Raw genomic sequence first — 24,710 nt, forward strand, 5'->3', positions numbered from 1 at the left:
TTTTTGTCTTCTTCATAATGAAACTTTTGAATAAATTCTAGTTGATAGTTAAAAATAGTTTCATTTAATATATTTATTGACCAATTATTAATATTTAATATAAAATTTCCAGTTAAAATTAATTTTCTATCATCACAACCATTAGTAACGTTTTCTTTGTCTAGGTTTTTGCATATTAAAGTATCGTCCTCAATTTTTTATAACGAAAAGTACATGAGTCCTTTGTTATACATGAATTACTTAAATTTAAATCTTTTAAATAAATGTTCTTAGGATTATAAACATTGAACATTGTTTATTTCTATAAACTGTACATTTTCTATGTTTATTTCTAATGTCTTTCAATGTCTAATGTCTGCAAATTTATTTGGTCTTTTAGTATTTGTTGGATCAACATTTTTTAAATTATGTTTTCTGTAATATGTTTCGTTTTTGTGTCGTAAATGTTTATAGTTTCTAATGTAACCTTCATTTCGTTTTTCATGATAATTTTCCCTAGATACATTCCTTTTTTTTAATATTTTGTCCTTTTTAGCTTGTATTCTGTTTTTTAAATTTATTTGATTCGTCTTTTCTGCTGAATTTGGACTCATACCCAATGTTGAATGGTATCTATTATTATATATCTGAATGGCTTTCTGGATTTTACGATTAGTAGAAATGTCCTTGTTTTTAATCGTCAGTAAGATTTCTAATAACGTTGAGTGCAATCTCTCTATATCCGAGTTTCCAGTATGTGAATTTGGTTTGGTCATATGCATTTCTATTCCTTCTTCTCTAAAGTATTCCTTAATATTTTCTGAATTAAATTCATTATCACAAATAATTTTTCTAGGTTTCCCGAATTTACTCAGTTGTTCCTCAATGCATTCCAACTTACTTGTCCAATTCTTGCTACTTAAATTGTAACCATAAGCTTTTTTAGTCAATTTGTCAATAAATGTCAGGTATGTTAATTTATTAAAATGGTAAACATCCATGTGCAAAATGTCATTACCTTTAAGTGGAGTTTCTGTTAGTTTGAACTTAGGTCTTATTGGTTTTCTATCGTATTTACCTTCTTGACAAGTCTGACAATTCCCTATAACTCTTGAAATTTCTCTTATTAGTTGTGGAAAGTATATTTTGTTTTTTAATTTGTGATATGTTTCTACTATACCTGAATGATTACTCTCTTCGATGTGATACAATGATATTTGTCTATGAGCATCTTCAACTTTTTCTAAGTCTCTTGCTCTCTGTGTCAGTTTGTAGAATTTTACTTGTTTGTCATTACCATACATTTTAATTAAAACTTTTTGAACTTTATTATATTCAGTATCTTCTACTTCTGAATAAATTCCTATTGTACCTGATTTAATAGTTCTTTTAAATAAATCTGTCCAGTATTTGTCATCTTTCGTCATATCTACCTCAATTATTGTTTTAGTGTGTTGTACTTTTGTTTCATTTTTTACAGAATAAGTCAGTATAAGCTGAGTCTGGTAAATGTTAACAATTCCTTCTTTGATTTTAATATGGTCTAAAAGTTGTTCACTCGCTGAATGTACAGTCTCTGATGTTTCGTTTACTTCCTCTGGGATCCTACTTAAGAAATCTGCTATTTTATTTTCCTTGCCTTTTATATATTCAATTTCAAACTCAAATTCTTGTAATTTAAGAAGTCCTCTTTGAACTCTTTGACTAAATTCCTTTCCGTTGTATTTTTTATTTAAATATTTTACAGGCATATGGTCAGTAATTATTTTAAATTTCTGTCCCCAAAGATACGGTCTAAAATATGCGGTAGCCCATACTATTGCTAAGAATTCCTTATCCGTTGTTGAATAATCTTTTTCGTGATCGTTTAACGTTCGGGAGGCATAACAGACTGGCTGCCCGTCTTGAGTAAGAACAGCTCCTAACGCATAATTACTAGCATCCGTAAATAGGGAAAATTGTTTGTGGAAGTCGGGAAATTTGAGTATGGGATGTTTAATTAGATTTTCTTTTAATCGTTCAAATGCTTGAATGTATTCTGGGTCCTTACTGTTGATTTTCATGTTCTTTTTTAGGTATTTTACCATCGGGTATGCTATTTTAGAGTAATCGGCAATAAATTTTCTATAATATCCAGTACTACCTAAAAATCCTTGTAATTGTTTAACTGTCTGAGGCAAAGGATATTTCTGTATTACTTCTATTTTGTTGGGGTTAGGTTTCATTCCCTCTGCAGTAAGTATGTGGCCTAAGTATTCTGTATTTTTCTTAAGAAAAGAACATTTACTTAATTGTATCTTAAGATTGTACTCAGCTAATTTTTGAAAAATTTTGTCCAGTGATGTTATGTGCTCTTCTAATGAGGTCGAAAAAATTAGTATGTCATCAAGATAAACCGTGCAAATTTTGCCTATGTACTCTCTCAATATTTCATTCATTAGACGTTGAAATGTCGCTGGGGCGTTTTTCAGCCCAAAGGGCATTCTGGTATATTCATATAGACCGTTTGGTGTTACAAATGCAGTCTTATGAATATCATCAGGATGCACCTTTATTTGATGATATCCCTTGGCTAAATCAAGGGTTGAGAAGTACTGAGACCTACCTAACTTATCGAGAATACTTTCGATATTTGGTAATGGGTATTTGTCGTCTACAGTAATATCATTGAGAGCTCGATAATCGACGCATACTCTGTATTTAACTTTTCCTTCGATATCGGGTTTTTTAGCGACCACTACGATTGGTGAAGCATATCGACTATTCGATTTTCGTATTATGCCCTGCCTTTCCATATCATTAACTTGGATTCTTACCTCTTCTTCATGTTTCTGAGGCAGACGGTACAGTCTAGCATTAATTTGTTGGTCTGTGGATAATTTTATTTCATGGAATATACTTTCGCAGTTAGTAAGCTGATCTCCATCTTTATATAAAAGATTTTTGTATTTTTGAAGCAAATCTTGTATTTCTTGTCTCTCGAATACTTTTAGATCGTCTAGCTTTACCTCAGTACTACCTTCTAACTCAAAGCATTGTAAAGTTGGTTCTATTTCTAATGTCATCGGAAGTATAGTTTTATTCTGTAGAACCACTTCCTTTTTTACAATATTTATACTTTCAACCATGTTACTAAGAACATCCATTCCTAACAAAAGACTATATGCTTTGTCGCCTAGTGATTTTCCATATGCTCTAACAAAAACATTTTTTGGATAACCAAATTCAGTAGGTACAGGAACCTGATAAATTTTAAGTTTTTCAACGCTTCGGTTATTTACAGTAGACAAGTTCACTGTAAGCTCTTCTAGTACGTTATATGATGAACAGTCTATTTTACTCGTATTTATCAAACTCATTGTGGACCCCGTATCTAACAAGCATATATGTTTCTGATTATTAAACGCGAATACTACCTGTGTTTTATTACCTGAGAGGCTACATTCAGAAAAACCGGAGCTTCTATTGAATGACTTTCTTCTTGGACAACTTGAGATCCTTGATCTAAATTATTTATGTCCATTGGCTCAACATTTTGTCTATTACGAGTCTGTCTGGAATAATTATTGTTGTAGTTATTAAGTGTTTGGTTGGTATTTTGTGCAGTATTATTTAGTTGATTTCGATTTGTCTGACCCGAATTATTGTTTGTGTGTCGTTGATTTGTGTCATTTGTTCCACTTGCATTGAAATCAGTGTTTTGTCGTCGCTGATTGGTTTATCTTGAGTTATTGTAATAAAAATTGTCTTGAGACTGTTGATTATTTTGTCGGTATGTCCTATCTGTCGGCCTAAAGTCATTGTGTTTTCTATTATTAAATCTGTTTGTTATAATATTGCCTACATCGAACCCTACATACGAATACAAAATGCTTTTGACTTTAAGTAAGTCATATACATCTCTTATTTCTCTAGCTAAGTTCCCTGTAGCTAGTTCTCTTATTTTATTTATGACTATTGAGTATAACATGGATTTTAACTGTTCTCTATTGTTTTCGTACATAATTATTGTATTAATGTCAGTTAATAAAAATTCGATTTTATTAATTAAGTCTAACACTGAACTTACTCTTAAGTTGTTTATGCGATGAGTGACTTCTCCCTGGTCGATGGTTGGTCGGAATGAAAGCTTTAAAATATTTTTGGCCTCCTCCCACGTACTGGTGTTGTTGGTAAGCAGTAGTTCTTTTGCCCTTCCTATCACCTTGCATTGTGATATTGCTGTCCACATAGCAGCTCTTCTGTCTTCCGGTGTCAAGCTCATGTGATTCTCAACAACGTTGATAAACTGGGTCAACTCTTGCCTGTTGCCCGAAAATTCTTTGATGTATGAAATTTCTTTCATAATTACTATGGCTCGACTATCTTGCTGTTGAGAATTGGCCTCCAATCTCAGCAAAACCTGAGCCATTGTATTTATAAGGGTTATTTGGTCGTTTGCGGTTGCCATTTCGTCTATATCTTCGATTGGCAAGTTCCTTCTGGAGTCGTGAAGAATGTGGCGTTTAATTTTTAAAATTTATTTTAACAAAACTCGCACAAAAAAACTATTGATTTGTAGTTTGCACTGCACTGTTTGTTCTTCTTCTTCTTTTTTTTTGTGTGTTTCTTTGTTGTGACTGATTTATAGTCTACAACAATAAATTACAATTTGTTTTATTAAAAGAACTTCTAGTGTTTTTTTTTATTTCAATTTACACAACTCGGGTGGAGGTGGGGTTGTGGACGGTTAACAAAACACTTATTCTTTTTTTTTAGCTCGCGGCAAATCGTGTTAGATATTTTATCGGGTGGAGTGGGACGTGGACGGTTAACAAAACATGCACTGTTAACAAAATATTTTTAACTGATTTGTAGTTAATTTTTTCTTGTCTGCGTTTGCTTTCCGTATCGACTGCGCCAGTTAAAGAAAAAGAGTTTTAGTTTTATTTATGAGTTCTGTTTATTGCTGTGGTATATTCACGACTGAATTTCTATATCTACATTTTGTAGGTTGTTCGATCAGATATGTTTCACATTTATTTTTAATATGCTGATCGAACAATTTACTTAATATATTATTTTACAATTTGATATTTCATTAATTGTCAATTTGACATTTTAATTTACTCGTATTACATTTCATATGGAGCTCATTGCATATCCGTTTGGGGTTGTTGGACTACAATGGTGACGAAGGTCACCATACAAATATATAACTTGCGCGTCACAAACAACCTGTAGGTACAAAATCATTTTTTGAAAGTCTTTTTTTTTTTTAGAAAAATGAACATCTACCTGAACATTAATTGAATAGAAATTCTTTCGGCATCTAAGGCGAGAACCGAACTCGCCACCTGGGTTTTTAATTTTAATGTGCGTCTTACAATGCTAAAAAATCTTTCTTCATTCTTTGAAGGCTTCGAGTGTCTGTTGAAAACCTGATAAATGTTCTTTTTTTTGAAGCTAGTGCTGTAACAAACTTTCTAACGCAATTGCTCACAGATTGTTGAGAAATGTTATGAAGATCACCTTATAAAAATGAAATTAAGTGGGATTGGAAAAAAAAACAGACGTGACGAATGAGACAACTACCGGTATCACTTTGGTACGATCCTTTGCCCAGGTATCGTAACGAGACCAGAACAATGAACTCAGGGGAAAGTGCTCCCCCTCGATTTGATCGGGAGGCTAAATCGTCGCTCACAGCTTCGATGATGAATCTGGCATTTTGTTTAGTGAATCTGTAGATACGATAAAGACTTGAAAATAATTTCAAATAAATGTAGTGACCAAAGAATTCATTTTCATCATATTTCGTAAATGGATCTATCCTTTCTTTATACATTTTAACTTTACGAGATGAAGAAGTTTCTGCGATTATTTCAAAATCTAGAAACAGACCTTCGCCAATTGAACTCATTTTTCAAAACTTATATTTTTGCTTTTGCATAAAAACAAACAATTGACAGTTCAAGCAATTTTTGTTCTTATTTGTAGTAGATTTTGTAATAGATTCAAGGAAAATCTTGAGACTAGTTAGTGAGAGGGTTAAATTGTTTATTGGTATCATTTTATTAAAACTCAGCACTTTGTTTTAACCTTCCAGTTAACTAATAGTCGACGTTAGCGTTTGATTATTAGTAAGGCCCAATGATGAAAAACAATAATAGCTATAACTGGCTCCTTAGCGCATTCCATGAATTGGAAGAATTCGGCGCCTGTTTGCAAATCTTCTTTGAATTTAATTTTACATATGCAAATAATCAATAAATTATAATGAAACTACTGAGACCCCATTATTCTGCTCCAATTTTAACTAAATAAATCAAAACTTATGTAACAACAATGGTTATGAATTGTAAGACACTATTTTTACATAAGTTTTTTTTCATGGGTACTGCATCTTGCGAGGAATTTACAAATTCTCCAAATAAAATTCTTATCAGGAAAAGGTGCTTGAGAGTTGTAAGTCACTAGCCCCTAGTTCTCAACGGACTGTTGCTAAGATAATTAAGTTTTTCAATGTTTCCACCGAAGGTTTATCTCAGTTTAGATTAAATAAATCTTCATGGTGTTTCCACGCACAAGAAGATTTAAAAATGGTTAACTTTAACAGCACTTTCTAAAATGCAAATTGTGTTTCGATGTTTCTTATGAAGTGCAAGTGAGGTAGTTTGATTCGTGTTAAACAATGAAAAAGTGAATAGTTCAGCACCATATGCTATTTTTGTTTAACTTGATTTAAAAAAAACTATATTTTTTGTACACAAACATGCAAATAAATAGACCATAACGCATTCACTATAAAACCAACTCCTCCACTCATGTTTTTCTTCGCAAATTTTGACTCGACTCCAATCCCCGACCGAAATCGATGCGAATCAAGCTCATTTCATCTCGATTCAGCTATATAAACAATTGAGGCGAGCTTCAAGCTCGCTTCAACACCACATGTTAATGTAGTAATCTACGAACAAACCCCCTGCTTGAAGCAATTGTTAAATAAACTTTTTTTTTATAGAATCTCAATTTACACATATTTTCTTACCATTTCATCTTAAAAATTGTAAATTTTATTAGTTTTAGTTAGTTTTTTTTTTCAAGTTAATTTTGTCTTTTGATTTTCACAAAACTTTCTTCTATTTGTGTGTTTTGTATTATTATTCTGACAGATCTTCTTTCAGTTGTAACAATTTTTAAATACAAAAATCTGTCAACTGAGGATCGTTTTGTTGACTAAACTATGGAATACCAAAAAACGCACTTAATACTCCAACAAAACAACTTCTCTCGTTTATCACCATTTCATCCGGGGTTTTTATCTTAAAAAAGTTTATGCCGCTCTTAAAATTTAGTAATAATTTTAATTTAGAAGAAATAATCGAAAGTAAAGATCTTCATTTACCACATTGGAGTGAAAAAATAGGGTTATTTAGTAATTTCAAAAATTACAAATTCCATAGGAAGGAAACTTTTACGAAAAGTTTTTGCGGATTTGTACGAAATTTCCGAATTCGTAATCTCATTGAATCCTAATTGTTCAATTTGAATGTTTTTATAAAGGAATGTTGCTTAAAGTGCATATTACATCCGTACGATTTTTTTTTCAACGGTTTTCGCTTCGTTTTCAACCCTATTGAGTTGAGGTTTGAAATTAAATCTCGAAATCACATTTTAAAAGGAAAACAAATCCCAATTGCCAAAATTAATATCACATTTATTAAGTAGTAAATAATCAAACACTACATCCTCCCTGCTCATATTTTTCTGTTCCGATGGCATCAGTATAAAAATTACTGATAAAATAGAAACAACAACAAAAAGGAGGTTCGAAGCTCTGGTTATTTAATACCTCTAATTTAGTGATTTTAACTTTGCTGATTGCTATAAACGCTCATCATCAATTTCAAGTTGAATGATGTCAGCAATTTTGAAAAATGTAGTTTCGAGAAATACGGTTTTAAAGTTTCAAGTATCGATTTTTCCTAGACAAAGTTATATTAAGCACACAAATTGCTATCCTGCTATGCTTGGCCCATACTTTTTTCTTCAAAAATGCTCTCTGAGTTCTGATGCTTGTCTCCGAGCTGTTCATCCCTCTTTTGAGGACACTGCCTGACGGCTATCATTTCTTTCAGCTGCATATGCTTCAGCAGTTAAGCCGATAATTACGCCGATTACATCTAACATATTTAAAATACTATAAAAACCCTAATCAATTATTGAAACTGCTAACAAAATAGTTTTCATCAAGCTGGCTGTAGAGGTCCTTTAAAGCTCTTTAGAACGCTGCCATTTAAAAACTATTCAAGATACAACCTTGCCGCTTTAGCAGGATATCTTTGAAAGTATAAACTATCAAATAAGCCAGACTGATTTTTTGTAAGTGTCACACTGGTATATCCACTTAAAGTACTCAACCTTATAGCTTCGAAAACTCAACCATAATTCAACTTCATATAAATTATTTGAAAAAAAATCCCTTGGCAGGGAAATATTTGTCTAACCCACTGAACACTGAAGTGACGTTTCTTTTTCTTTTGGCAAATGTCACTTATGACATTTCCCACAAGACGAATCGATAAAATTTTCTTGCAGCAAAGTATAAAGTATATTTTTCTTCCAACAAAAGTGAAAATTCGAAATTAACTGCGTAAAATATTGAACTTGCAAACTAATTAATAATTTATTTATCGAACAAGTGCATCTCCGTTTAAAAAACTAAACAAATTGTTTCATTTCTTTCATTCGTCGTATGTCTTTTTCCCAAACATAAGAAAAAACGAAACTAGAAAAGAATTACGTCTGCAGTCTTCAGTCATTAATTTAAAAGCCATTTTTTAACAATGGTGAGTACAAACCTGGTGGTGCCAGTGGTTTTGTGGGGGCCAACAGCACCAACACACTGTGTGTCCAGCGTCTATTTGTCGGACGATCAAACAATTCTGGTTACTGGTTGTTACGACGGACAGATATGTCTGTGGCAAGTGGAACCTACCACAATGAAAATGACACCAAGGTGTCTTCTAGTGGGGCATTCAGCACCAGTCCTATGTTTGGCTAAAGCATCAATTCTGGCCGACAATAATTTCCTTGTCAGTTCCTCGGAGAACGGTGAGATGTGCACATGGGACTTGGTTGATGGAAAGTGCACCGAAAGCATCAAGCTTCCTCAAGTACACACAAACATTCAAGCCTACCTGATGGCCAACACAGATGGTGTCCGATTGTTCTGTAATGGATACTATCCCGAGATCATGGTCATGGATCCGTTTAGTTTGGAGGTAATCTTTGTGCTCAGTTCGAAGGTTAAACCCGACTGGATATCAGCATTGCACGTCTTGAGACCATCAAAACGCAAGGATGATGTTGTTCTGGCCATCACAACAACAGGAACGGTCAAAGTGTGGACTTTGATAGGCAACGAGAACAAGTACTCGGAGCCCATTTACGAAAACGAATCGAAGGAGATCCGATGCCTGAATGCGATTACCCTCAATTGCTGTGCCACGAACCAGAGGACGGTTCTGATTGTTTGCACCAAATATTGGCAAATATATGACGCAGGAGATTTCACTGTCTTATGCAGTGTTATTTCACCACCAAGGGAGCGATGGCAGGGCGGTGATTTCATCTCATCGGATAGAGTGATTTTGTGGTCTGATGAGGGAAAGGGCTATTTGTATAAGCTTCCTGCAAACTGTATACCAGACAATAAGGAATTCCATTCAAAATCAGTTGTTCGCGATGCTCCATACCTTTATTGTGTATTTTCTCAGCCTGGGGAGAAAATACTCTCCTGTCCACCGGCAATGAAGCTCATTCAGAGAACGCATTTGCTGCGAGGCGATTCGGAGGGTTTGATAACAGTTTGGTCGATTCCAGATTTGCCTCTGGACAACATCAGCATCATGCAGGCCAAGCAAAGTCCCCCAAGAAGTCTCAAATCGAGTGTGTGCACTAGTTTGATCGAGGCTTGGTCAATGATGGATCCTCCGCCAGTGGGCATTCTTGACCAATTGAGTCGCATTACAGATGTCCCAGTGAAACTAACTTCTAGCATCTATCTCCCTCAGCAGAGTCGTCTAGTGATTGGTCGCGAAGATGGGACGATTGTAATAGTTCCAGCAACGCAGACAGTAATGTTGCAATTGTTGGTGGGTATTCAACAGAATTTTAGTGACTGGCCATCTCATCAGATTTTGTCGGGACATCGCGGACGAGTTAACTGTTTGTTGTGCCCTTCGCTGGCACATACCCGCTACGAAAAAGCCCATCTCCTTAGTGGTGGAGTAGATTTTGCTGTTTGCTTGTGGGACCTGTATAGTGGAAACCTTTTGCATAGGTTCTGTGTCCACGCTGGAGAGATTACACAGCTGCTCGTTCCACCAGACAACTGCAGTGCCAGAATACAGAAGTGTATTTGTTCCGTGGCATCAGATCATTCGGTGACTTTGTTGAGTTTGCAGGAGCGTAAGTGCATCACACTGGCAAGTCGTCATTTGTTCCCGGTGGTGACAATAAAATGGAGACCCTTAGATGACTTCCTCATAGTTGGTTGCTCAGATGGCACAGTGTATGTGTGGCAAATGGAAACTGGGCATTTAGATCGCGTGCTCCATGGAATGTTAGCCGAAGAAGTTCTCATGGCGTGTGATGAGCAGGCGAACACGGAAGAAACACAATCCGGGTCCACGTCGGAGATGGGCTTGGCAAATCCGGCTGTACATTTCTTCCGTGGCCTTAAGTCTCGAAATCTCAACGCCATCCGACACGCAACTCAACGAGGAATACACCAATTGCAACAGCTTCATTCCAGCCACCATGGGGAAAATTCGTTCCTGATGAAGCATCGTAGCAGTCCACTCATAATCCAGGGCTTGAGAACTAATCCCAAGGACGCTGAAAGTCACATTTTATTCTTTGACATTGAGGGACTGATATTTGAATTGCATAGCGAGGAGTATGCAACGTTAAGCCCGGAAGCTCTTGCCGAATTGGGATTGGCTTTTGCAGCTCAAGGTGCGCAATCGGCGCAATTGGATGCCTCCAAGAAAATCTCGGACTTCTTTGGAAAGGTTAAGAACAAAGCTGGTGATATGGAAAAAATTCTTAAAGACAAAGACAAGCATGGTTTCCTTCAGAAAGTCAAAGAAGGAGCAGAAAATATTGAGAAAAAAGTCCAAGCCAAAGTCGAGAGTCTCCATAAAGCCGTCGAAGTAAGTGACGATAAGACCGAGGAGAACAGTCGCAGAATTGTATCTAAAATGGAAGCGACACACGTTATGGAAGTGGCCCAGTTATTGCTGTCATTGTTGCATTCATGGGGACTTGATCCGCATTTGGATAAAGTATGCGAGTCTCAATTGGGTCTTCTTCGGCCAATGGTGCCTATTTCGTTTGGTGTTCTATCCAAAGCTGGTTACATGTCGCTATTGCTGCCAACTTGGCAAAATAATTTCCAAATATCAGACGATATGTTGATGATTCCTGCTGCCGAGTTGAAAAAGTTTCAAGGTATCCCACCAGAATTGGCCCGTCAACAGAAACTAACGCATATTTTCACGTCTCGCCTGCATTGGCAGCTTAGCACAACATTAACATCGAATCATATTCTAGCCCTGGTGGCGATGTCCAATACCCTTATGTCAATGAGATCGGCTTCTTTCCTACCGGAGAGCGAAAAGAGCAAAAAATTGCAGCGTTTAGCAACGCGTGCGGACTCAGTTTGGTCCAACGATGAGGAGCGTGAAGAAATCATCAACACGCACATGAATCAAATAAAACAGGGCTGGAGTTTGCTCTCAACTCATCATTGTTTCCTATTGCCTGACAAGATAGACGCTCTTGAGCCGAAGAACTTCAAGCGCCCCCAAGTCGAGGCAATGGCTAAACGCTGGCAGCATCATTGCATTGAGATAAGAGAGGCAGCTCAGCAGATACTCTTGGGTGAACTAACGCGTATGGGTAAGAGGGGTCGCAAGCAACTTGTTGAAAATTGGGCACAATATCTACCCCTCTACACACACTCTGAGCCAATCGTTCAACAACAACCTCTGATGTCGGCAGGGAATGTAGCAGGTGGGGCAACTGGCGCACCAGGTACAAACGCAGGTGCTGCACTGCAATCTACAGAACCTCAGGACGAAGACTACGAGGAAGAAGAGGAGGAGATAATAAGAAAACCGGCTAGTTTGGCAGAACTAAAGCGTAAGCAGAATACAGCGGTCATTTTGTTGGGTGTGATTGGAGCCGAGTTTGGGCAAGACATTTCCCAAGATAGCCCCAAGAATGGCCCCGGTAAGTCAACAACAACTGGCGAACGCCGAAAGAGTTCTGTCGTCGAAGGATTTGGTATAGCAAACAACCTAGCACGGTTGACGTCGATGGCATTGGCACATTTGCTCTACGCTCCACCATCGGCCAAATTGCCCCAATACACACCATTACGTCGCGCAGCTATTGACCTTCTAGGACGCGGTTTCACAGTATGGGAACCCTATCTGGATGTTAGCAAAGTTCTGTTGGGTTTGCTGGAGATATCATGTGATGCTGGGAAATTGGTGCCAAATTTGAACTACAAACTGCCTCTCACTCCGCAGGCAGATGCCTGCCGCACGGCCAGACATGCTCTTCGCCTAATAGCAACCGCCCGTCCAGCAGCATTCATAACTACAATGGCTCGCGAAGTCGCTCGCTACAACACAATGCAACAAAACGCTCAAACAATAAACGTCCCGCTAACTCAGTCCGTTTTGTATAAAGCCAAGGGCGAAATACTACAATGTGTAGAAATGCTAATTGACAAAATGCAGAGCGAGATTGCGAGCCTTCTGGTCGAAGTTATGGACATCACCTTGCATTGTGTGGACGTGAACGAGCTAAAGAACCGAGGCCTCAACGAAGTATTCCCAAGCATTTGTAAATTCAATCAAATTTCACACTGCCCACAGAGTCGCCGCATCTCAGTGGGAGCCAGCAATGGGCATCTTGCAATCTATGAGCTGCGTCAGAATAAATGTCAAATGATTCCGGCGCATACGCACCAAATAACTGCGTTAGCGTTCAGTCCCGATGGCAAATACTTGGTCAGCTATTCGTGCAGCGAAAATCGACTGTCCTTCTGGCAAACAAGCACAGGAATGTTTGGTCTTGGCCAATCTCAAACTCGATGCACAAAAGGCTATTCGACAGCACCCATTCCCGATGTTGTGCGCTTGAATCCGATGCGTTTGGCCAAATTGTACTGGATAAATAATCGAACAGTTAGTCTAATGTTGGCTGATGGTTCAGAAACCAGATTTAATGTTTAAATTATTATTTTATTTTATTATATTTTATCGTTTGTTTCTTGTTTACTTTTATTTGTTTATTTCATTCCTTATAGTATTATAATAACAAATGATTGAAAAAAATATAATTTTTAAATCATGAATTTTTTTTATTTATATTGAAAATTGTTAAATATTAATAAATTATAAAAACAAACTGTTAACGTTGTACGTCGTGTTTATCTATCAAAAATTTCAACAAAACTCAAAAATATATTTAACAATAAACAACTAACAATGGCAATCTAATTGATATGTATATGTTACAATATTGTATTTTGCTTTTCAATATAACTATACCAAATAAAATTATTAAATATTGATGAGTGTTGTTTTATTTAATTTTCTATACGTTCAAATGTGTTGGAATGAGTTTAGTTTAAAAATGTTGTTTATCTAATGTTAAATAAGTAAAATATTTTCTTTAATAATATAATACTCGGCTTACGCTAAAGATTTTGAGGAAGCAGGTTGCAACTTTGACGTAAATGGTATCAGAAGCAGGGACATTGATGACGAATTCAGTATTTGGGGTTGTTTATTTTGAATACATTTTGTGAATTATATTTTTGCATTGAAGAGACTATTATCAATTAAATCATTAAGATTTTATTAGATCACAAGACAAAACAGGCTGTGTACACAGATGAAACCCCCAAATGAAGAAGATGTATGATGTACGATGATAAAGAAGCTTAAATTGAAGTTTATAAATTATGAACACACTTTCATCGATACAATTCACGTTGATGACAAAGACTTGATTATGTTTCTCAATTTTAGAAAGCCAATTAAAATTCTTTGAGTTATTTTTTAAAAATTCTTCGTCTGTCTTTATAATTGCAAAGTTATACATTTAAAAGAAAAAGTATTAGTTTATTATATCTCAACAGGTTTTTATATTTCATTGCGTCATTTAGATTCATTTGCATATGAAGTCTCGTTTTAGGTGAATATTACGCTTGTTAATTGACAAGTGCTCTTTTTAAGTTGTAGGCAAATAAGTTATATATGATTGTAGACGAAGCTAAAGAAGTAATTGCTGCTGTTTGAATATCACATCAGCTTCAATTATTCTCAAAAAATCCTATTAAAATTTACATTATTGCTTACTTAGGTCCTCGGAGCTTTTATGACCGTCAAAACTTTCGACTTACAAGGCATATTACTTCAACTAATTCTACGCGCTATTGTGTGCGACCTCCTGAAATATATCTCAGCTCTTTCTAGCTCTTCCACAGTCGTGATGATTCCTGTCTACCGGTCTAAGTTAAGTGCTTTGAAGGCTTTTCGTAGCGATTTCTATCAATTACAATTGGAATTGGTTTATATGCTAATCTGTGTTTCAGCAGATTTTTTGAATTGAATTAACTGTTTTGCATCACAGGGTCGGATCGGTCCTCGTCACTGCTAAGGCTTAACACTAGCAGTGAAGGGTATTGATAATTATTCTGTGTTTCAATTCAGTGAATTCTATTTCTCATCTCTATCTGTATTGGTCTTAGACATTTTTTTTTATTTTGCAATGAATGGACAATTCAGAGTAGATTAGTGTATTATTTGTGGGCTAAGGGCAAATTTTTTGCCGCCATACTGTTTCATACAGGCCAGCTGTTTTGGCACTAAGTGAAACCCAAGTAGGTGAGGATACCGATCCTGCTGAATTTTGTATTCGTGGGTATAGCTTGGTGCCTTTATTCCTTTCCCACCATGGCCTCGCCATATACATTAGGAATGATGTTGCTTATCAGCTCTTACCACAATAAGGTCTTTGCACCAATTCCTTTTTTAATAATATATGTGGTTTAAATTCTTTTTTAATAATATATGTGGTTTAAATTCTCCGTAAATAAGCAAATCATTCACTACTGTTTCCTTTATCAAAGCCCAAATTTAGACAGAGTATCAACTTCTCGTGAATTTAATGCTTTGTCTGATTCCATCCAAAGAATTGTTTCGTCCTATCCTCGCACGATTTCGATTTCAATGTACACAATTCTTCATGGCTTCAACATTCAGGCCAGACAACACCCGATGGAGTGTGTGCAGAAATCTTCGATGAGTTGAACCACCTAACTCAGCTAGTCAACGAGCCCACCCGAATATAGGACGTTGAAGGTCGAGCAGAAAACACTCTTGACTTGTTTCTTACCTCTGATCCTGATAAGTACACTGTTAGTGTTGTATTTCCTCTAGGCACATCTGACCATTGTGTTATATCAGCAAATTTCTCGTGTCAAAACTGTTCAGTTAAAGAAAGAGCTCCTAAGAGAACTGTTTGGCAATACGAGAAAGCCAACTAGGACTTCAGGATCTTTAACTGGTCACTATGCTTCCTCGATAGTGACGTTGACGCCAGCGCTGATATGATCACAAGTTTAATTCTCCTGGGAATGACAACTTTTATACCGAACTGGGTAAAAAGTATCAGACCCAAGGAAAACGCTTGGTTTGATGCGAGCTGTAAAGAGGTTATTAGGGCCAAAGAGGTTAGTTTCCGTTGCCAATCGTACTGAGGAAAGCCGGAAAAAGTTCAAACAAGCCAGGAAAGCCTGCAATGCCAATATTCGACGGACCAAATTTTTACATGACCAAAAGTCACGGCAAAAAATACTGCAATGTCCCAAAGGCAGTAAAAATTTTTGGTCATTTGTAAAAAACATGAGGAATTCTTCCTCTTCTTCGGTTCCTACGCTCGTTGTTAATGACACTCCTTTTGTTAGCTCTTTAGAGAAAGCTAATCTCTTGGCTAGGCAGTTCGCCGCCAATACTTCGCTGCCAGTGAGTGTTATGACTCCGCCTGTACTTGAACGAGTTAGTGATACTATGGGACCAATCTTTTTTCGCACTCTTACTGTGGCAAGAGTCCTAAGAGATCTAAACACACATAAATCAGCTGGTCCGGATGGTATCCCCGCTATTGTTCTGAAGAGGTGTTCTTCAACGCTGGCAAAACCACTGCGTAAGCTTTTTCATCTGTCCTACTCCTCAGGTCTCGTTCTGAGCGGATGGAATAATTTGTCCATCCTATTTCCAAAAAAGGCGAATCTTCCTCACCCTCTAACTACCGACCGATTGCACTTACGTCCCTTCTTTCCAAGGTCATGGAAACGCTGATTGATTATTAGTTCAAGAAATATCTTGAAGATCGAAAGCTTCTTAATGACCGACAATAAGGCTTTCGTAGCAATAGGTCCACTGGTGATCTCATGGTTCATCTCTCCGAACAGTGGAGCAAATCTTTACATCGTTTTGGAGAAAGTAAGATTACTGTACTTAATATTTTAAAGCATTTGATAGGGTTAAGCATCAGGCTCTCTTATCGAAAATGTGTGCTTTCCGTTTTCATGAATCCCTCCAATACAAGTGGTTTTGAATGGATTCAAGTCTGATAACCATAAAATAAATGCTGGTGTGCCCCAGGGCTCTGTTCTATCTCCAACACTCTTTCTCATTTTTATTTATGATCTCCTGACTACAACATCTAATCCAATACATTGCTTCGCTGACAATGATCCTCTTAGCTTTTCATATTCGTTTTCAAACTCACATCCCTCTTCTTCGGATGTGGAACTGCAACGACGAAATATGATAAGCTCATTAAATTCCGACCTGAACAGCATTGTTCAATGGGGATTAAAAAACCGCGTGGAATTTAATGCTTCGAAATTGCAATGCTGTCTTGTATCGTTAAAGCGAGATATACCCCCTTGCCATTATCAATAGATGGTACTTGCATCTAGGATACTGAACATCTCGATATTCTCGGTATGTGTATCACCAACCACATTTTGTGGAATTGTCAAATACGCGATGTCGCCAAAAATGCCGCAAGATGTTTGGGTTTTCTAAGGCGATGCAAGAAGTTTTTCTCCCCCTCTGAACTGGCTGTTATTTACAAGACTTATATACGTTCAAAGCTTGAGTATAACTCCTATATCTGGTCTGGTGCTCCTGCAACTTCGGTCGTACTGTCAAATACAGAGATTCGGTGATTATCTATTCTTTTGATAATATTGGTGAGAATACCTTTATGTGTAGTTTTTGTTTGTCAAGTAGTTTCAAGGTAGAATGTGTGAAGTTCAATGCCAAGAGGCAGGTAACGAAGTTTGCAAAAGAAGGAATTTTTTCGCGTTTGGGATCATCTTTTGACGGAAAATGCGTGTCATATGTTATTCATTTTTTATGCTTAGAAGCCATGAACTTGTTTAGAATTTAACTCTTTTTAACAATATGTTAATCCTTCCTCTCCCTTGTTTAAAATGATCTCAAACTTGAGATTCGAACAATTTTCTTATTTAATCCAAAGAAATGTTAGACCAAGTCCGTTTAATGCCTGTTAATAGTTCCTCTTTTTTAGAATATTATTTCCAAAACTCGTAAAATTTAAGAGCCAGCCCCCCTCACATGTATTCTCTTATATTGTCATCTGGTGAGCAAGATGATCGCTGCAGTAACTTAACTTATCGGCCCTCAGCCATTGGGCAGGTTCAGGTAACATAAAGGACTTCATTTGCAGTCAACTTTATAATTTGAACGTACATTTTGACCAAGGCAACTAGTTAGTTGTTCAAGTGTCATGAATTTCAAGTTCAGAGTTTTACTTCGCAAAACTCTACTTTAAGTTCATAGTACAAAAAGTACCAACAAAATGACTATCTACAAAATACTCCTCAGGCAAGCTACAAGTCCACCACGATTTGTATTTTGTATTGTAAAAAAATATTACGTACTTATTTCTTTTTCAATTTGACAAGGAAAGTAGACTTGACTTAATAGTTAGGGAGATTTTTCGACTAAATTTCCAGTCAACTTTCCAATAAGGTTGTCTTAATTGGAAAATAATTTTTTGGCAGCTGGTCAATCAGATACTAGACACTTGCCTACTTTCAAGTCCCTTATGTCGTCTGAACCTGCCCAATGACTTAATCAACCGATTATTGTGAATTGGACCATTGTCCTTGAAAAAGTAAACTGATGTCATGCTTATAACACGCTACAATGTTTTAAGAATTGCCTATTCTTCCAGAAAGATTGGAAAGTATAGAAATCTGAATCTGAACGTTTTAGTCGAACTACCACGATACTCTGCTTCGTCATAGAATTTTAATTGGATACTTTTTACAGAGGGGAGGCCATTATTTCGATTTGGAAACAAGACCAAATACAGGTTCCAAAGGTGAAGGTATATAAGACAGCATTTGCGGTGCGACCTACCTCTGACAGATATTCTGGCAGAAGACTTGTTCCAATACTAATTTTCAAAATGTTAAGAATGAATATGATATCTTCACAGCTGAAAAAAAAAAACAATTGTTTCTGATTTAAATGAAATTTCAAAAGTATTTTAACTTCAAACAATTTGACTTTTCAAACGTTAAAAAAACGGCTTTTACCCATCTATCATTTTATAATAATCATTTATATTTTTTAATTAATTTTTCTAGATACATATCATGTCTGACGACGAGACTCCGCCAAAGCATATAAAGACACCAATGTCTGACGATGAGGATATTGAACCGCCTGCCTTCAGTCCAGCTACACTTGGTCTACATCGGGTTGGTACCTTGCCACCGAAACCGCAGCCTTCTCAGCCAATTCAAATGTTAAACGCTCGTGGAATGCCAGCACGGGTGAGAAAACGTAATCGTCTCTTCTTTGACGATGAACTTATCAATGATAACAAAGCTCTTGGTGTAAATCTATCGCCTCGTAAACAACAACAAACTGGTATTATATCGAAGCCAAGTTCGCCAGTTAAAACTCCCTCAAAAGGCGTATTGAAAAAGAGAAAAACTATTGGTGGTACTCGCTTTGTACGCTACGAAGAAAAACAAACGCCCGAAAAACGATCGCCTAGCAAATTCTTTTCGTCTCCGACAGCCTCCACATCACGCAATGCACTGATACCGGCCGATAAGCGGATGGGCCAGCAAATCGGTTTACGTTTACGTAATTTGTTAAAACTACCGAAGGCCCATAAATGGGTAATATTTGAATGGTTCTACTCATTTGTGGATAAACCCCTTTTCGAGGGTGAAAATGAGTTCCAAATTTGTTTAAACGAATCGTTTCCCAATCTGAAAACACGTCAGCTTACACGCGCCGAATGGCAGAAAATGAGATCGCTGATGGGGAAGCCGCGTCGATGTTCTCAGGCTTTTTTCGAAGAAGAACGTCGTGAGCTGGAGCGTAAAAGACAGAAAATACGCTTTCTCCAGACGCGGAAGCAAGCCGGTGACATAAATAATTTTGTTCGTGATCTGCCCGATAAGATTCCATTACCCTTGCCTGTGGGAACAAAAGTCACTGCGCGTCTTCGTGTTCCACAAGATGGGATTTTCAGTGGGAGCGTGGACGCTTTCGACTCTCTTAGCTCTACTTATCGCGTTTCTTTCGATCGAAACGGATTGGGCACACACTCAATTCCAGATTTTGAAATTGTGTCAGATAACTTTGATGAAATGTTACCATTGAACAGCCTCATGCAAGACTTCCGACCACGCTATCTTAATGGCAATTTAATACACAGTCCATCAAGAAGTCGAAACTCTTTGAACCGCAGCGATCCGTTGCTGGGACAACAGCAATACGATAGCCCATTCAAGAATCCAGTCATTGAACGAGACACAATCGGCGGTTTTCCGGTGAAACTGTTAGAAACAATAGTTCGATTGAAAAGAGCAATAGCCGTAAAGAAATCAAAGCTTAATCGGTTGAGAGACATGAACGCCGAAGCAGAGATCAAAAATGCCGCCGCAGCAGCATCGTCATCATCATCCGCTGGAGAGCACAATCTGTCGGAGGAATTCCAGCGTCGGTACGCCAGCATTGTGATATCCATGGAGAAGATGAATCGCGACATGCAAGAATATTTAAATGGCATACAAAGTTTTGCCAGTGACCTAACTCGCGATCCCCAAGTGCAGGCAATGCTGGCACCGTCTTACTTGAGAGAAAAATGCCGTGAGTCAGCTGATGATTCGGTGCTACGCAATAACCAAGGGACTGTTCAGGACCATCAAGTTCTGCGCTTGATTAAAAATCTGGCCACCGTTCTCCTTGTTGCTTCACATTTGAGCAGTGATTCGAATTCTCAAGTCACCAGAGTACTCGAGGGTTGTATTGAAGAGGTGAAAGCAGGCTTATTGGATAGCGACAATGTCGAAGTATTTCAAAAACACGTTCAAATCCATTTGCATCATATTCGTCTCGGCATCGGCCAATTGGCTATGACTCCCAGCAGGAACGCACACAACGCTACTATGACGGGCCCCACAGCAGGGACTAGTGACGAATCTGGACGAAGCACGCCAGTTTAATTAATTACCTAATATAACCCTCTAATCTTACTTTGTATATTCAAATTTCATGAATTAAATAATTTTTTTTTCCAAAGAGAATATTGTTTTTATTAATATAGGAAAACATTTAATCGTCATCTTCTTCATCACTGCTACCTTCACTCGATTGATCTAACCAATCAATTAGTTTCGCCAACGGTGCCTTCAGCCAAGTTGACTCATCATCATCCAATTCTTTGTGCCACAATCGAATGGCTTCTTCGGAGACAATTTCCTTATCATAAAGATAATGTATAATCTGAGCTACTTTGGCCCTCAGAGCGGGTTGTTCTTCACAGCATTCCTGAAAGGTACAACAAAACAAAAGTAAAATACAAGCTTTCCCACGATAAATGCAAAACTAACGAACTTCAATCGCTTTCAGGCAATCCATCATAGAATCGTCAGTTTTTATGTAATTGGCAATAACCGAACCCAAGCGATTAAAGATCTGATCGATAACACTTAGGACTTGGTTAGTGGCTGCCTCCTTAATTGGTTCTAAGCTAAATACCGCCTTCACAACATTGAAATTCACTTCTTTCAAAGACATATTGTAGGCATAGCGAGATGAATTGATTTCAAGAATCAAGAAATCTGGATTAGATTTCACTTCAATTCCACGGGCCAACGAGTCTAATACTTCTGACAAAAATACTAAAGGAGTACAAGCGAAAGTATGATGATTAATTGGAACTCAATTTTAAGTTTAAATTTAATTTACTGTTGGCATCGTCTGGTATTGGGGATCCTTGGCGTGATTCACCGTCCTCGTCGCTTGTAACTGAATTGTAATCACTCTCATCGTTAATAATTGGTAATGTCTTCATTTTGGGTATTTCAAGTTTTGGCCTTTCTTGGAAAAATTCAGTTTCTGAATCGGATGAGTAACATTCTTCTATATCGTTGATGATATAGGCTTTTTCTCCAATCTTTTCTGTTTTACCTATAATTGATGCCAATATAAAATGAATAAGTCGCCGGGCGTTTAATATGATTGTTTTTTTTTTTGATAACCTACCATCAGCTGGGGGAGATTTTTGAACGAGGTCTTTTTCCACAATAGATTCCTTGGAAATTATACAACCATCGCCGACTACAGCACCCAGGGTTATCGATGAATTAGCTCCAATCTTCGCACCAGGTCCAACCACACAAAAGCTCAATGTACACCCGTCTTCAATAACTGCCCCGTCCATCACAAATGCATGCGTCAATCTACAGTCTTTGCCAATTCGACAATTTGAACCCACAACACTTGATTGCAGAACTGAACCAGCTCCAATGACAGTACCTCCTTGAACAACAACATTTTCCCGCAGAACAACCTTCGCCAAACTGGCTGTTGGACTTTTATAGATGTTATTTTTAAGGAAGATATAATTTTGCCACAAACAACAAACTCCCATGTCCGGAACAAGAGGATAAGCCCAGCGATTGATAACATCATTGCTGACAATTTGATAAACCAACCAATTGTTTACCTTGCGTGCGTATTGTTCATTTGGTAACATTGATACATAAATACGACAGTCCAGGAGTTCTTCATTGATAAGTATACCCTTGATAAAGTCATCGCGTGTTTCAAAATCGAAATTATCACTAAATAGCGAGAGCATCGTCGGAGAGCCAATAGCAATTTGTGGATCGATCAAATTATGATGCAGAGTGACTTGAGAATTTGTCAAAAAAATGTCTAGAGGAATTTCAAAGTGTGATTCTTTGGAGTTCATCCTAATGCGCTGGTGGTAGTGAAGTCGACTATTTTGCTCATCCATGGCAATCATTATTTCATTGCCGGTTCGACAAGACGATGAAGCTTCTTTGAAGATGACTGTTGCTGCAGCTCCTTTATCATATTTCAATGTTTTCCTAAAAAAATGATATGTAGAAGTAAAGACAATAGATTTGATAGGCCTTGCATAGAAAGTATGTAGCAAACTACTTGATATTTGAAGTCAAATTCTGTAGTTTTCTTTTTCAAATCTCTAAGGTCTAAGCATACGACAGAAGTTATTGAGCTTACTTATGTTGGTTAAATATTGGTCGTAAATTAGCGTTTGTGACTGTATCGGCACCCATTATGACAAAATTGCCTCGGATCAATCCTTTAGCATCCAAGTCTCGCATAGCATCACCAAACGAACGACATGATTCACCGCCGATCACTTGAACCGTCATATTCACTGACCACGAACTGCATGATGAAATACCTTTCCTTTAGCATGAAACAATAAAATTATAGATTTATTATTAAATCTTAAAATTGTGAAACAAAATATTCACTTTATGTGCTCCCTGACATCGTTGAGGAAAAAGCTAGAAAAGACGAAAACTTCTTCGATTCCACTGTGATTGAGGGATTCTAGTGCATAGTCAAGCAAGGGAACATTTACCAGTGGCAGAAGAGCCTGTCGAGTGTCGATAGACATGGACAAGAAAGTAAAATATATCAATTGAATGCAATCAAATCATAAAAAACAATTTATACTTACGGTTGATATGTTATCGGATAGAGGTCGGAAATTGTCAACATTATTGTCGGCAATTAGAATTGCTTGAATGACTTCTTTTTCTTGAAAGTGATCCATCTTTCTGTTTTTAAACAAAAATGTGCTTGTGCTGATGAGATGAAAATAATTTGCCAACAACTTATAAAAGTACAAATAACATTAATAAGTTTGGCATTTGGTTTAAAACAGAGCAAGACAGTCGATACAGTGACGTTATAAATGTCAAACGTGACGTAACGCAGGTTAAGGTTCGATAGATGCAATCATTTGTAAGTGTTCATAGACTACGATAAATCTTGCAGTAAGGCTGGAGTTATATACGGCCATTGTGTGTTATGCTCTTGTTGCATTTGCGACTATTATTTGCAGAGTAGTCTCAGATTTGATTAACAATGTTTATTACATTTGAATTGGTAGTTTCTTCGTAAGTATGGAAAGATTTTTCATTTTGGAGTGAATAATTGCTATATTTTGGTTCTTTGGAAAAAATGTATATTTGCGGGTAGGTATAAAGAATATGAAGTTTGTTTTCTTATAAGTCGATAAGTATTTGTTAATTTTGACAGTTATTCAGCATATAGGTACACAGTTTTGTTTAATACGCTTAAAAACGAGTATTATTTATTATTATTATTTCTTTATTCATCAATGGATAAATAATCTGTTGACTACAATTAAATTATAATTTATCATTATACATCATTAAAAAAGTTTAAAGCAATACTCTTAAACATATCCCTATTCATTTGAAGGTCGACTTCACTATGAATTAAATTAAAAAGAGACAAATTACGAGTTATGGGTTCATTAAGTCCATAGTTCGTCCTGTGACTAGAAATCGAAAAGAGAACGTCCCTATTTCTTAGATTTCTCTCAGGAACATAAAAAGATATAAGAGCTAGTAAGTCCGGAGATTTTATTTTACCATTGAGTATGTCCTTGATAAAAAGAACCCCAAGGGTATCTCTACGGCTTTTTAAAGATTTTAAAGCTATTAGTGCGCACCTAGAGCCATAATTGGGAAAACCATCTGACCACCTGAAATTTCTTAAAGCAAAGCGCGTAAATCTTCTTTGAATGTTTTCGATCCTGTCTGAGGAATTTTGATAAAAAGGTGACCAAATAACACAACAGTATTCCAGTATAGGTAATATTAAAGATATGTAAATCGTTTTCAGAGTATAACTATTTTTAAATACCCCCGTGTTGCGTTTTAAAAAACCTAGAAAAGAATTCGCTTTTGAAATAATAAAATGTATGTGTTCAGAAAAAGAAAACTTAGTGTCAAAAATAACACCAAGGTCCCTTATTTCACTCACGGTTGAAAGACTTTCATTGCCAAGACTGTAACTGAACAGCACTTTAGGTGTTGTACGAGAAGCTCTAAATATTTTACATTTAGAGATATTAAGCTCGAGATAATTATATTTACACCAATTAAAAAACGCATCTATATCTTTTTGCAAGTTAACACAGTTTTCAACTGAAGAAATTTGGGAATATAGTTTCAAGTCATCTGCGAACATCAAACAATTAGAGAATTGTAGACAGTTCGGAAT

The 24,710-nt window shown here is 36.7% G+C and overlaps 3 protein-coding genes across 3 annotated transcripts in view; 2 read left to right on the plus strand and 1 right to left on the minus strand.

Moving 5' to 3' along the window:
• LOC129946923 (protein lin-9 homolog) overlaps nt 1-20,693 on the plus strand; it is a 28,539-nt gene extending 7,846 nt beyond the window's left edge. Inside the window, exon 2 of the mRNA XM_056057303.1 lies at nt 18,740-20,693. Coding sequence (XP_055913278.1) covers nt 18,749-20,617 — 1,869 coding nt within the window. The 5' untranslated portion in view covers nt 18,740-18,748 and the 3' untranslated portion in view covers nt 20,618-20,693. The remainder of the gene's footprint in view (nt 1-18,739) is intronic.
• LOC129946921 (WD repeat-containing protein 7) lies at nt 8,528-13,615 on the plus strand. The gene has a single exon (XM_056057301.1). It carries the CDS (start codon nt 8,808-8,810, stop codon nt 13,272-13,274), a length of 4,467 nt encoding a protein of 1,488 aa, XP_055913276.1. The 5' UTR covers nt 8,528-8,807; the 3' UTR covers nt 13,275-13,615.
• On the minus strand, nt 20,680-23,346 carry LOC129946922 (translation initiation factor eIF-2B subunit epsilon). Its single transcript, XM_056057302.1, has 7 exons — nt 23,134-23,346; nt 22,925-23,049; nt 22,665-22,856; nt 21,660-22,510; nt 21,363-21,584; nt 21,009-21,295; nt 20,680-20,942 (listed from the first exon to the last, which is right to left on the minus strand). Exons 1-7 carry the CDS (start codon nt 23,227-23,229, stop codon nt 20,727-20,729), a joined length of 1,989 nt encoding a protein of 662 aa, XP_055913277.1. The 5' UTR covers nt 23,230-23,346; the 3' UTR covers nt 20,680-20,726.
• Nucleotides 23,347-24,710: the final 1,364 nt, after the last annotated feature.

Source organism: Eupeodes corollae, chromosome 2, assembly GCF_945859685.1.
Source record: "Eupeodes corollae chromosome 2, idEupCoro1.1, whole genome shotgun sequence".
Classification (NCBI taxonomy): Eukaryota; Metazoa; Arthropoda; class Insecta; order Diptera; family Syrphidae; genus Eupeodes; species Eupeodes corollae.

Excerpts from the sequence above, each read along its gene's own strand:
- LOC129946922 (XM_056057302.1), bottom strand. The coding sequence starts at position 23,229 with ATGGATCACTTTCAAGAAAAAGAAGTCATTCAAGCAATTCTAATTGCC. Across the intron at positions 21,585-21,659 it reads AAAATCTCCCCCAGCTGATG|GTAAAACAGAAAAGATTGGA; the intron begins GTAGGTTATCAA and ends CATCAATTATAG. Across the intron at positions 21,296-21,362 it reads AATACCAGACGATGCCAACA|TATTTTTGTCAGAAGTATTA; the intron begins GTAAATTAAATT and ends GTACTCCTTTAG.
- LOC129946921 (XM_056057301.1), top strand. The coding sequence starts at position 8,808 with ATGGTGAGTACAAACCTGGTGGTGCCAGTGGTTTTGTGGGGGCCAACA.